Here is a 12,548-nt window from a genome sequence, read left to right on the forward strand (position 1 = left end):
GACGTAAACATATTTGTTCTAAGGTATTTAATCATATTAATAGAGGCTCCACATTATGACTAGTAGCTTCAGATATAATTTAATTTGACTTACTGCATACAAAACTTTACTTGAAAATGAACAAAATTAATATAGCATCTGAACACCACATCACTCGATAAAACCTTGGGTAAAACACATCAAGTATGACAGCAAAAAGACGTAACGATCAATTGACAAATAGTTTAAAAGCAGCTTAATGTCAAGTTATACCACCAGGAGACAATAATATGACAGAGATAATATAAACACATACAGACAAAACAGTCTGTATGGTACACAACAGAAATTATAGCAGCTTCATTACCGGAGTTTAAATCTTTTTACGTGCTGACATTGTGTTGATTAAATCACGTTCATGTCGGATATACAAGCTTACTCGATACCTGTACACTTGAGTGTGAAAACTCTTTATATTTAACTGTCACATTATGCAACACAATCCGTCAAAACCTCTCTCACTACATAAATATAAAGAATGAACAACAACCTCCGGCTAACAAAGATCCAGATGTTTGAAGGTGAAAAAGCAAAAATCAAATTTTATGCTGAATGAAATTGTAAATCAAGACACACTGAGCTTGGATGTCTGGGATGGATGTTCTGCTGAAACCAAAAAAATGACTGAGATTCTTTGTAGTGTTCTTTGCTGAACAAACTTTGCTTTTGCACCTCAGAGGCTTTGGGAGAGGGCAGACTCTGGGAGCTGCTGACTTTGCTGTAACACCAGGTACACGACTGAGGGGCCAAGGATGACCGGAACTGTGAAAAGCCTCCATCACTTAAACTGGCCAGGAGCAGGGGGGAGCAATGTTGGATGTGCAAAGCAAGCATCCTCTACTGATCCGCAGGTGGAGAGCAAGGCTCGGTTCTCATTCGGGTTGTGGACTGGAGTTCCAGGAGAAAAAACTTGGCAGCTTGAAGAGTGAATCCCTGCGGCCTGGATCAGGCAGGGTCAAGGTCTCTGGAGCAGACTTTTTTCTGGGTCGCTCCTTGGGCACAGACAGGAAGTCCGGAGCTTCAGTGGAAAGGGGAGTGGTCGGGGCGCTGTTGGGGCCGCTGCGGGCGCTGGACGCCAGAGGGGTCTCTGAGATAGAGATGGCTGGAGGAAAGGTCCCAATTTTCAGATTAGTAGCTTCCTGTGTGGCATGTTCATACTCCCTCACCTCCTCCATGGTCATGTCTGATGGAATAGAGAAATTAACACAAACAGTGTGACAATGTCCACCCAAATTCAGGCCCAGAGAAACTATGAAATATGACACCCTGAAAGCTTTAAATAGGGAAAAGGCCTGGGATTTTGTCAACTGAACGTCTGTATTCTGGTTGGCAAAATTGACATTGTGAGTATCTAGGTACTTTGTTTTAAATGAAACTTTGTTGGAAACTTTTTTCCGATAATGATGTAATGGTAGACGGGTATAACCTCTTTAGAAAAATTACCAGTTTTACTGTTTTGAAATGGATGTTGTAGGAGAATAACAGGTTGGTTTACTATACAGTATGTGGTTGACTAAACTTAGTCAACCAGTTTAGTTTCTAGCATTCTAGGTACTTTTTCTAGGTACCAATAGATCTAATTTAACTAATCCCTAATCATATATTTATGGGCCCAAAAACAATGTTGACTGTCCCATCCAGACTTATTTTTATCATGGACACACTGTAGTTATGTGACGTCAAAAATTGTAAAAAAAATAAAAAATAAAAAAATAACTCCGTTAAAACTGTGAGATTACAGAATGTGGTCTTGATCTGATCTGAAATTAGTAAATAATTGGTTTTAACTTATGAAATAAGGGCGAGCTGCAAAACCAGCACAAAAATCTCCTCTGTGAAACATGAAGACTAAACTGAGGTACAATTATCTTGTTAGAATCAGTTTTTCTCAGGTTAATTGGCGACTATGAGAAAATGGTGAATGTAAAGAGGTGTAAAATTTTATCTCAAGAAGGTTGTCTTTTTCTCAAACTTCTGTATTATTTAAGGAAGGTTCCTATTGTAAAGGGCAGAAAAACATTATTTCAATCATTGCATTTTGTTGCAGCAGAGCAGGAGGTGGAAAGACTAACCCTTAAATTACAGAAAGAAAACAAAATTACACAAGATGTACAAATATTAGGTTGTACTATGGCCTCCTTGCTGTACAAACTTGAACTTTATTTAAAAAAACAAAAAAACAATCTTGACATAGGAGTTGATCATAGTTTTTCGAAAGATATGTAGAGCTAAACACAGGGAAATGCTGCACAAAAACCTGCTAATGGCTTTCTTTAGTCTTTTCTAAAGATTTGGGCATTGGTAAATAGCCAGGACTACAATTAAAGCTGTATGATTATTTACATGAAAGAATTTTCAAGTGTTAGAATATCTTAGCTTGAGCAAAGGATAAACCAGTTGAGTCTCCGACAAATCCTGACAACAGATGTTTACTAAGTAATCTGACTGAGCTTAAGCTGTTTTGCTAAGAAGAATTAGCAAATTAGCAACATTTTCATTACCAACTACAAACGGTATGAATACTTTTGCAAAACATATTTTACACAATCCAAAGTTTTATCAAAGTTGTGTTTTCATCCTCATTATTCTTATCCAATGAAGTCTGTTAGTTTTATTAAAAATAATAAAAAAATTCAAAACTTGGGTTCATTATAAATTCCAAAACACTCGACTCAAAGACAAAAACTAATCAGAGCATTCTTACTTTTATTGGTGCCATCTGTAACAAACTTACCAATCCACTCATCCACCCACGCAAAGGCCTGCCTGTGTCCTAGAAGCAGGACATCTCGTATCACCTGAAGAAAGTCAGAAAACAAAAAGGTGAAATCACAGCCAAAGCTGAGGGGGAGGCAGTTCAAGTTGAGGGGATGTGAATCATATTAGCTTAACCCTGAAGGTGAGAGTTTGAAAACATGTTGAAGTTGCTAATGCTTCTTTTCCTTCACAGGAGTAAATGATTAATATGAGTCACTCTGAGCGCAACCCTGTGAGTAATAGCCCTGACCGGGTGTACCTATGTGTGACAAAAGGAGCCTCAGGCAAGGGCCAAATAGGAAGCAGTCTGACCCAAGGACAAATGCTGCTAAGAGCTGTGAGAAATGCCTCTGGGAAATAGCAGATATTAGGATTAAATGTTGCTGGGAGGTCTAACAGTGGAGGTCTATTTCAGACACTGAAAGAGAGTGATAAGAAAACAGCAAATTTTGTTAACTGCCATGTGTTATATGTTTCTACAATAGAAAATTGAAGGCCTCGGGCACTGATAGTGGTCTGCGAGTGTCAAAAAGTCTGAAAAAAATGAAGTGAGGTTGCAAAAATCTAAATCCAATACAGGTCGTTTTTCACACTGACCTTGTGGACAAACTGCTCCACGCGTGTTTGCAGTCCCCACACTTCAAACCTAACTGTAACCAGTTTGTACGAGCACATGATGGGGTCCTGGGTGGCGATCCAGCCTTCCTGCAGATTGCCCCTGTCTGTCTTCTTTGACTTAAACTGTCGAAGGTCCTGCAAAAGAACGAGGCAGCTGATGTAGAGAAAAATGAACCCTTCTCAAGTTATTGTCATATTTCTGAAAAGATGTACCACAAACAGCCAAATTGGTAGGCCATGTTGTTTGGCGGTGTTTATCTATTTCACAAGATCCCTTCCCCCCCTACAGGACAGGAACACCTGCATTCATTACAGGAATTATATAGAGAACAGCCGAGATTCACAGATGGAGTCCTTCATCACAAGCCTTATGCACATTAATCACTCTCCCCTGTGGACTCAGTATGTTGTGGTGCTCATTTGTCTTGAGGGTTACGTGTTTGACCGAGACAGAATGTGTGCAGGTGGGAGACGAAACTTTTTGTCCCTGCAGGGAGTTCCATAGTAGAGGAGGTGGATGAAGCCTGTTGCATTTCTCTTTGCATAAAATGTGTCATCAGATTCACTGAAGAAAGACTGAAGAATGTTAAGGAAAAATAGAAAATGCCAGTAAATGCTTGATCTGTATGGAAGGAAAAATGTTAAAGTTTTTTTTTCCCCCCAATAACGATGCTCAACTCTTTAAAAGGGGGAGAATTAGGTACAAGATCCATTTTATAGCCCAGTCATGTTATCAATTACGACTTAAAATAAATTTGACTTCATAAATTAACGCCTTAAAATTGGGTTTGTGTCTCTTTAAGAAAGTACTGCTCCTTCCAAGACTCTGCCTTTGTGAACTGATCACTTTGCTCTTCTATTACCCCTTTAACAACGTTTTTACCAGCGCAGCGCTGAGAAGTATTTGTATGAAGAGCTCAGCATATGTGCAGTTCCACCAGGTGTTTGCTAATTGCTGAAGGAGCCGAGTGGGGGGAGACACTGGGGTGCTTTCCCCCCCCCCCATCTTTAATTAATTAGCAGTAATGATGCTGTGTTTGTCTTGAGAAGGAATCAAACACATTCTTCATTTTTAAATCTGTGTTTGAATCAAATATTTACATGCAACTTCCGATATCTATATTTAACTCTGGACATAACCTCTGAGCTAATCTTAGCTTCCAGGTGTAAAAGCAGAACAGCATAGATCTCAGTGGGAGGTGTGTAGTGAAGGTGTCAATAATAAAACTCCACGGCTGCAGGGTCATGACTCCATATGTTTATTAACAACTCCGCTTATAGTCTTATAGGTTGGCCTGCACACGTGCAAGCAAATATAAGTTAATTCACCTCCCCCCATCATATACATTCGCTTGTGTTTCTTCCATCATTCAGATGAAGCAGAGGACCAGCTGGTGATCAAAATAAGTGAATAATAAAAATCTCATCTGTTATCCCTCCACTACATTTCTAGTCTTTGTGTTTTACTCTGAATCTTTTGTCCTTTCTTTACCCCATTTTTTTAAAAACACGGATTAACGTCTTTAATTCGGGAACCTCTCTTTCCTCACCTCTGATTCTTTGTAGTGGCGCTCAGGAATCTCATCATAGGCAATGTCCACAAAACACACTTCTGTTTCCTCCTCTCTGGGCTCACTTCCAAAGATCTGAGGGACAGCAAAACACACACCTTTGTTGTTAGCAGTTGAAGCAAAGCTTTGGGCTGTGCTGGTTGTGTCATGTGACTGTTTTTTCTTAGACAAGATTCTAAATAAGATGTGAGTTGAACCTTATGTTCAGTGACTTCTTAGTAATTAACACAAGAACGATTATCTTGTCTTATCCGAACAGCTTCATACGTTAGTGTCACTAAGCCGTGAATAAACTCCCTTTAGTCTCATATATTGGTGCTACAAAACGGGAAAAAATTCAGAAAGATGAATGGATAGATTACTGAAAACGATGATGGTGACTGGAAAAGAAAGAAGAGAAGCAAGAGGACAAATGGTGGCGGCAGTGAGGCGTTAAGTCTGAAGCGTAAGGAGAAAGCCCCTCCACTGAACAAGTCTGCTGCCCCATTTGCTCTAGTCAGCTTCAAATGTGAAATAATGACCATCTGTGACACCAGCAGAATTTGGGTGCACCTCTCGTCACATGCCACCGAGGGGAGCTGCAGGCATTTGCTTTTTCCTGAAGCATAGATTGAGGCAATATTGCGTAACTCGAACTTGTTCTTTTTGCCAATCAAAGCATCAAGTGGCCCTGAAGGACAGGCACAAACAAAGTAGGATGCGTTCAGATGTGATGAAAAGCTTTACAAACTGAAATGCGAGGACACCGTTTCATGTTGCAGAAGACATGAGACATGTCTTCCTTAAAGACGTTCTTCAATATTATTGTCTATGTACTATTAATTTGGCATTAAAAAGTTTTAAATCTCTATTTTTAACACACTTTCATATTTTCTTTTAGTCTAATGAGAGGGGACCAAGAAGGAATTTTTTAGGTTCTAATTAAACCAGAAAGTTTCAGGAGGAAGTTTTAAAGAGATAATGTAGACAAATAATTGGAATTGTGGATAAATGTTTTTCAGATAAATGAGTGTAGAATTTAAATATTTACTAGCTGTTAGGGGGCAGGGTGTCCTAATGGTTTCCTTATCAACAAAATGCATACTTATTGATTGTTTTGTTTAATGAATTGAACAAAGTTAAGAGTTGTTGTTTACATGCAACAAATCCCTTTCTCTTTCTTAGATATATGATGATAAAACATGCCAAGCTAGATTAAACAATTTTGACTTAATTAAACTTTACATTAGGAGTGACAGTTGCATTCTCTGTTTAACAAGCTTGTTCTTTCAGTTACTGGATGTTTATTTTTTCTGTATAATTAAATGTTTTCTGCAAATATAAACAGATAGAGTTTCAATTCTGGGATGTGGAACTGTAAAAATAACATGTAATTTTGAGTAGATTCTGCTTGCAAAACTGCAAAACTGCAAAAAAATTTTTGCAGTAAAATCTAAAGGGTTTACATTTTTTTCCAGCAGAATTAGGATTGTGGGATTTAAAACTATTTTTAGTCTTTCACTCATGAAGTTTGTATAAAACATTGATTTGTGGCAATTCATCTGAAAAGTACTGAACATATTCTACTATCTGAAAATCCTGCTGGAATATGAGTAGAGCAGACCAAGTCTCCTTTCTCTTTATATCTCACAGTCACAATGATTCAGTAATCCTCAGACAAAAGCAATTCATATAATTTGATGGCGAGGTCTCGAAGCATGAAGGTGGTGAAGATGGAGTTTGATAAAATGATGAAGCAATAAAACAGACAACAGAGAAATAGAAGCTGCAGCAATCTAAACCCAATTGAAAAATTGAGATGCGCGCACAGTTCTTCACAAAGAGCTTGAGATACTGAGCTGTACTTACATTATCATTGTTTCCTTTGTTATCCTCATATTTGCTCTCTATGTGGATGGAAAACTTGGGCAGGAAGGAGCACTGGAGGGAGCAAAAAAAAAAAAAAAGTCTCAGATGGTAAGACAATGTTTTGCACCATGATGTCTTTTATCAGAAAATAAGTAAGTAATCTTTTTTGGACATAATCACACAAAACAATGACCTGGAACTTTAAATATCTGTGTCTGAGACTTTCCTCTACTAAAGATTACCAAACCTTCACTGGACAACATTTAAATTTGAATTGGTTGTTTGAGGGTAACGCCAGACAAATTATCCTCTACCACAACAAATGCAAAAATGTTTCTCGAACTCCATGGCAAATTTAACTGTGATGATGTGCTTTGGCAATATCAGACTAAGATATAATCTTTCAGCAGTAACCACTACAGAAATAGGTTTGAAATTCTCATAATATAACCTAACAGTCATTTACATTGAATAAACCCAGTTGTGTGTTTAATATGATACAGTAATTGTGTCATTTAAGAAATTATTTAATTAAATATTATTTGAAAATGGAGTCTGATAAAATGATCTGCCATTCTGTAACAACCATCAATGTGAGAAGAAGAAGAAATTGAAAATACAGATGATGGACCAAAAAAGTGAATTCAAAAAACATATAACATGTTCTCAAGGACATGTTTTGGTACGCTCTCTTTCAACTTACATGTCAGATGTTAGATCAAAGTGCCTTGGATCATAATGTGTGGGTGTGTATACACTGCGCAGAAAGTGAAAATACTCACTGTGTACTCTGACCAGAGGCCATCAGTGTAATGGACAGTAATAAGAGGTGAGAAGAAAGAAAGAGATGGGTAAAAGAGAACAAAGAAATGAAGCCGCATGTACCATCAGGCCTCAGAAATAACATTTTAGTCTCAGTAAAAGCATGCATGGTATGAAGAGCTCTTATGTAGCTAACGCCTCTATTGTTATAGATTCTAGCATGGTTTTCCTTATTTTGTAAGTGTAACATAAACTGTCATGTAAAGTTTCTGCAAGAAATTATATTTTATATTGAAAAGTTAATTTCAGCTTCTCCCCTTCTTGCCAGTGCCAATCAAAACTCATCTCCAGTAGGCATCCAACAAAGTTTATCACTTGGGCCAATATAACTCTTTTCAAACATCATTTTCTATGTATTTGTCGGCACAGATGCATAGAAATATGCAGATTATTATTATGTTTGTTATGTTTTCATGTGAACTTTCATGAATAACATTAAACTAGCAAGAAGAGGTAATAAATGCAAATGAGCTAAAGACTATAAACTGATCCATTATCATGTAAATTTTTATGCATGTGAACTGTCTATGTTATTTTAAAATATAGAAAAGAGCCACACTAAACTCAGGTTCTGATGTTTCATGCATTTAAAAGATGGGATTTAAATGGCAAACAGTTTTTGTGTCATTTTAAACTGACTGTGATTTCTGATTATGTAACTCTGACACAATAAGGGTTGGAAAAAATGTCCATAGATGAAAGAAGAGGGATTTTCAGTAAAATGATTACCTGTGATGGTGTATGGATAGTAGTTCCAGGCCTTCTCTGTGACATAGAAAATTTTAGGAACCACTGCCCTGGCCCAGCTGGGCAGCTTGCTAAAACACATAGAAAGAAGAAAGTTTAGATTGGCAAGCTGAGAAAATAAATTCGTGAGACAAGCAGCTTAAGTGTAGCAGATTGAAATTAGTCTTCACTTCAAGTTTCTCAACTCTTTTCTTTTGGTCTATCAACCATAACTAGCAATAAGAGCCATAATGAAGACCATACAATGAGGGCATGATGGCCCCTGGGAAAGCTGATCACAGGGATTACACCAAACCCTGCTGGGGACTTTCACTGCAGACACTGAGACAGATATAGAGAGAGGCATGGAGGGTTAATAAGAAGAAAAATACAGAGGAGCATCCATTTCTCTTCAAAAATGGATTCTATAAACAAAAAAGGGAAGAAGTGACGGGCCAGAGATTTGGGAAACAGGACAAACTGTTGATGAATATAAAGGAAATGACTGAAATTTTAAACTTTGATACGTTTGGTATTACAACAGTCATCACAGTTCAACAAAGACATGAAGGAAAGTAAAAGAGCAGAAATTTATAATTGAATCTGATCAGAAGCAGTTAGACTCAGATTAGATTTGTCCTGAACATCAATATCCAGCTTCGGATGCATCCATTTGATTAACAAGACCAGGTTTCACTTGTTATAATATTAAAGCTGATTCTTATAGCACTTACATACATCACTGGTACCTTCCTGTAACACAGTCTCTGTTGAAAGTATTCATATCCCTTAAATATTTTCAGACTTTCTTATTGCATTTTAGACAAAGCAGAAGTAGTACTTAATTGTGAAGTGCAAGAAAATCAATAATTATCATTTTTGCACATAGAAAACTGAAAAGTGTACGACACACTTGGTTTCTCTATATATTGCCTATCCTTCTTTGCAAAAAAAGCTGAGCTCAGTCACGCTGGATGGAGAGCATCTGTGTACATCAGTTTTTACATCTCATAAAACATTCTTTGGCCTTAGCTTTGGATTCTGAGGTTATCTAGAACATGAACATGCTCTGCTACAGACAACATTTTGCATGCAGGTCTAAAAGTAGCCAAGGGTTTGGTCTCATTTGACCAGAGCCTCTTCTATTCACGCCCAAACTTCTTGTGGTAAACTTTAAATGGGGTCTTGTGAGCAAGAGCAGATTTGTGAAATATATAACCAGCAGTTACAAAATACTACTAATAATAACATTTCAAAATAAGCACATTACAGTGTTTGGTTTTCTAAAATGTGACAGAATTTGGGAACTCTCAAGGGGAAAAAAATGGCTTTTACAAGAAACCGTGTGTGCTAAGCTAACCAGGGTTTTATGAGACCATTGAGACCACAGGGACGTAAGACTGGTGGTTTCCTCCGGCTCCTCTTCTCTGTCAGACAGCCAGAGTGTACTATACAAACATAGCAGGCCGGTCACATGTCCCGTGTCCTCACACTGCTTTATTTACAAGTGCCACACACGTACATTCACGCGCACAGACTGCAGCTATAACACAGTAACAGGTGGTTTGTGGGCGGAGAGAGGCTTTCTTGGTGTCTGACGGCGATTGCTCAAATTATCCATCACTTACGCTGACCTCATCTCCCTCTGTGTCCCCACACAGAGACAAGCAGACTTACTGCATACTCACACCAACATGTATGTAGTCTTCTTCTCTTCTAGGACCGTGAATGACAGTTCATTTGTCCCTGAGGCACACTCACTTGTCATTTATAACCACTTCACCTGTCTCATGGTGTTGCTCCTCTCTTTCTGCCACCGTCCTCTGGGAGTGACTGGAATCAGGTGTTTGTTTAACAGACTGTCCTCACCTTGGATTTTTTGTTATCAGCACTAAAACAAATGGACAAACTTTTGCAAAAGTGCAAAACCATAAGTCCAGAAGAAAGCTAAAAGCAAATTCCTTACATTAAAGCAAATGTAAGTCATCAAAAACCTTAGGTTATATAATTTCTCATTATTTATAACTCAATAAAAGGAAATGACAATTAACCTTTAAACACCCTTTCCATCGGTGTCATAACATGTTTTCTCTCTTATGAATTCCCAAGGAAATTGTAATTATGTATCATATTTTGCAAACATTCATTTTGCAAAGAAGCAAAATCAGAGTGAAGGAAACATGAATCATTCAAACTCCTGTTGCACCAGTAGAGCTAGAAAGAGGAATAAAAAATACCCAGAACTACAGTTAAATGTCACCAGAGACTGTCAGCCACTTGCACCATTTAGCTCTAAAATACACCATAATTTGGTGTGAAGATGACACTTACAGATAACACCATCGCTGTCTCTGGATACACTAAAATATTGGTTGTAAAGAGAAATTCAGGTCTGGAGGGCTGAAAGATGAGGGATGATTCAGGATTATGACGCCCCAAAGCAAACTTTCAAAATCACATTGAAGTTTCTTTAGAGAAAATAAAACACAACATGTACTGATGTAGATTTAATGAAAGTTCTTGAATCCTTGTGTTGTTTGAAAGCAACACAATATATTAATCTGAATTAATCTGAATAAATTAATCTGTCCTATTCTAACAAATAAAGAGGCTCTGATCTAACCTGGATGTGTGCTTCAGGTCATTTTCCTGCTGGAAGGTAATTCTCCACATCATTTTTAAGCCTTTTGCAGCCTCTAGCCAGGTTAACAGTTTTAGCTGAAGAAAATAATCCCCTCAACATGATTCTGCCAAAACCATGCTTTAGTGGAGATGAACAGTTATGTAAGAAATGGTTATAGGTTGAGGTTTTGTCTAATAAGCTTATTGATCTTTAAACATCCCCATTTCTTTCTCCATGACCTATCTGCTTTGTTCCTTGGTCTTTGTTTAGGTCCAGTTATCGCTGAGACATTTACAGGATAGCTGGATTCACACTGAAACTATGACAAGTTTATAATTTGAAGCTTGTTGTAAATTAACTAAATGTGCAAGGGGTATAAAAATATTTCTTTCTATATGTGAAAGATTATGCTATTAAAATCAGGATATCCACTACAAATAGAATACATAAAAATACAATTTAATACCTTCGATGCAACTGCTTTGTCTTCAGGCCCCTCAGAATTTTTATTATAAATACGTTTGATGCCCATTTAGCGGTTCAAAATGCACTCTGAGAGAGAGCGGAAACAACTCAGTGGCTAAAATTACTTTGACCTCGTTGTGCAATTTACAGTATGTTGATTGTCAGCAGGATTAAACTGCCACCCATGTCCTACCTCGGTTCAGTGCTCAACATCTAAATCATCCCCGCTACAAAGCGGCACAGCTGGGCCTGAGTTGCTACTTCATGATGGAAATCAGTCGTTTCAAATTACATTACCATGACTGATAGATTTAAGGTTTAGTGGTGGGATTTAGTACCTTCTCTGAATGGGCAGCAGTAAGGTTGCACATTGTAACGGGTCAAAAGCTGAACATAATAGGGCCTGACTTATTAAAACACAGAAAAGTACAGAACCTATTGTATTCAAAAACATTCTTTGATAAATCCACCCCACTCCTATCTTTTTGAGTTCTCCCCCAGCTCTTCCATTTACCTCTATATCTTTAACTTTATAGCTTGGAAAAATGAAATCAGAGGGTTTGCTTTCAGTGAGATTCTTCCCATCAGTCTTCTCGATAAAAGTCTAAGTGTTCATATTTCTTATATGAAAAAATCCTATATTTTCTTGCTCTGTTTATGAGAGAAAGGAAAAATAAATAAATAAATAAAAACGTCTTTGAAGCCAGTGATAAAGTCTGATTTTCAAAGTCAATTCATAAATTGGAATGAAATTACACACAGCAGCCAATTCAGTTAGAGACAATCAGATCCTCAATTTCATGCTTATCAAATTTGTCAGAGGGTCAAACACTTCAGCGGAAAAATATGCAGAAGGATGATGAAAAAAATGGATCAGATTACATTTTTGCTTCGTTCATTACTGAAACATGACTAGAATGCTTAGTCCAACATGTAAAGCCGATATGTAGCACCAAATTTACATAGGTGCTTGTATAAATTAGTCCTATTAATAAAAAATTTTGTAATTTAAACTCAAACATGATTCCAGTGGGCATAAATAACGGAAGAGGAAAACAAAATGGAAAATACTATAAAAA

The 12,548-nt window shown here is 37.4% G+C and overlaps 1 protein-coding gene across 2 annotated transcripts in view; it reads right to left on the bottom strand.

Moving 5' to 3' along the window:
• Positions 1-41: 41 nt before the first annotated feature.
• pitpnc1a (phosphatidylinositol transfer protein cytoplasmic 1a) overlaps positions 42-12,548 on the bottom strand; it is a 62,738-nt gene continuing 50,231 nt past the window's right edge. For both annotated transcript variants that reach the window (XM_044101149.1, XM_044101148.1), the window contains exons 3-9: positions 8,385-8,473; positions 7,616-7,623; positions 6,834-6,905; positions 4,965-5,060; positions 3,394-3,549; positions 2,774-2,837; positions 42-1,222 (exon numbers count right to left, since the gene is read on the bottom strand). In XM_044101149.1, the coding sequence (XP_043957084.1) occupies positions 912-1,222; positions 2,774-2,837; positions 3,394-3,549; positions 4,965-5,060; positions 6,834-6,905; positions 7,616-7,623; positions 8,385-8,473 (796 nt within the window). In that variant the 3' untranslated portion in view covers positions 42-911. The remainder of the gene's footprint in view (positions 1,223-2,773; positions 2,838-3,393; positions 3,550-4,964; positions 5,061-6,833; positions 6,906-7,615; positions 7,624-8,384; positions 8,474-12,548) is intronic.

Source organism: Gambusia affinis, linkage group LG19 (genome assembly GCF_019740435.1).
Source record: "Gambusia affinis linkage group LG19, SWU_Gaff_1.0, whole genome shotgun sequence".
NCBI lineage: Eukaryota > Metazoa > Chordata > Actinopteri > Cyprinodontiformes > Poeciliidae > Gambusia > Gambusia affinis.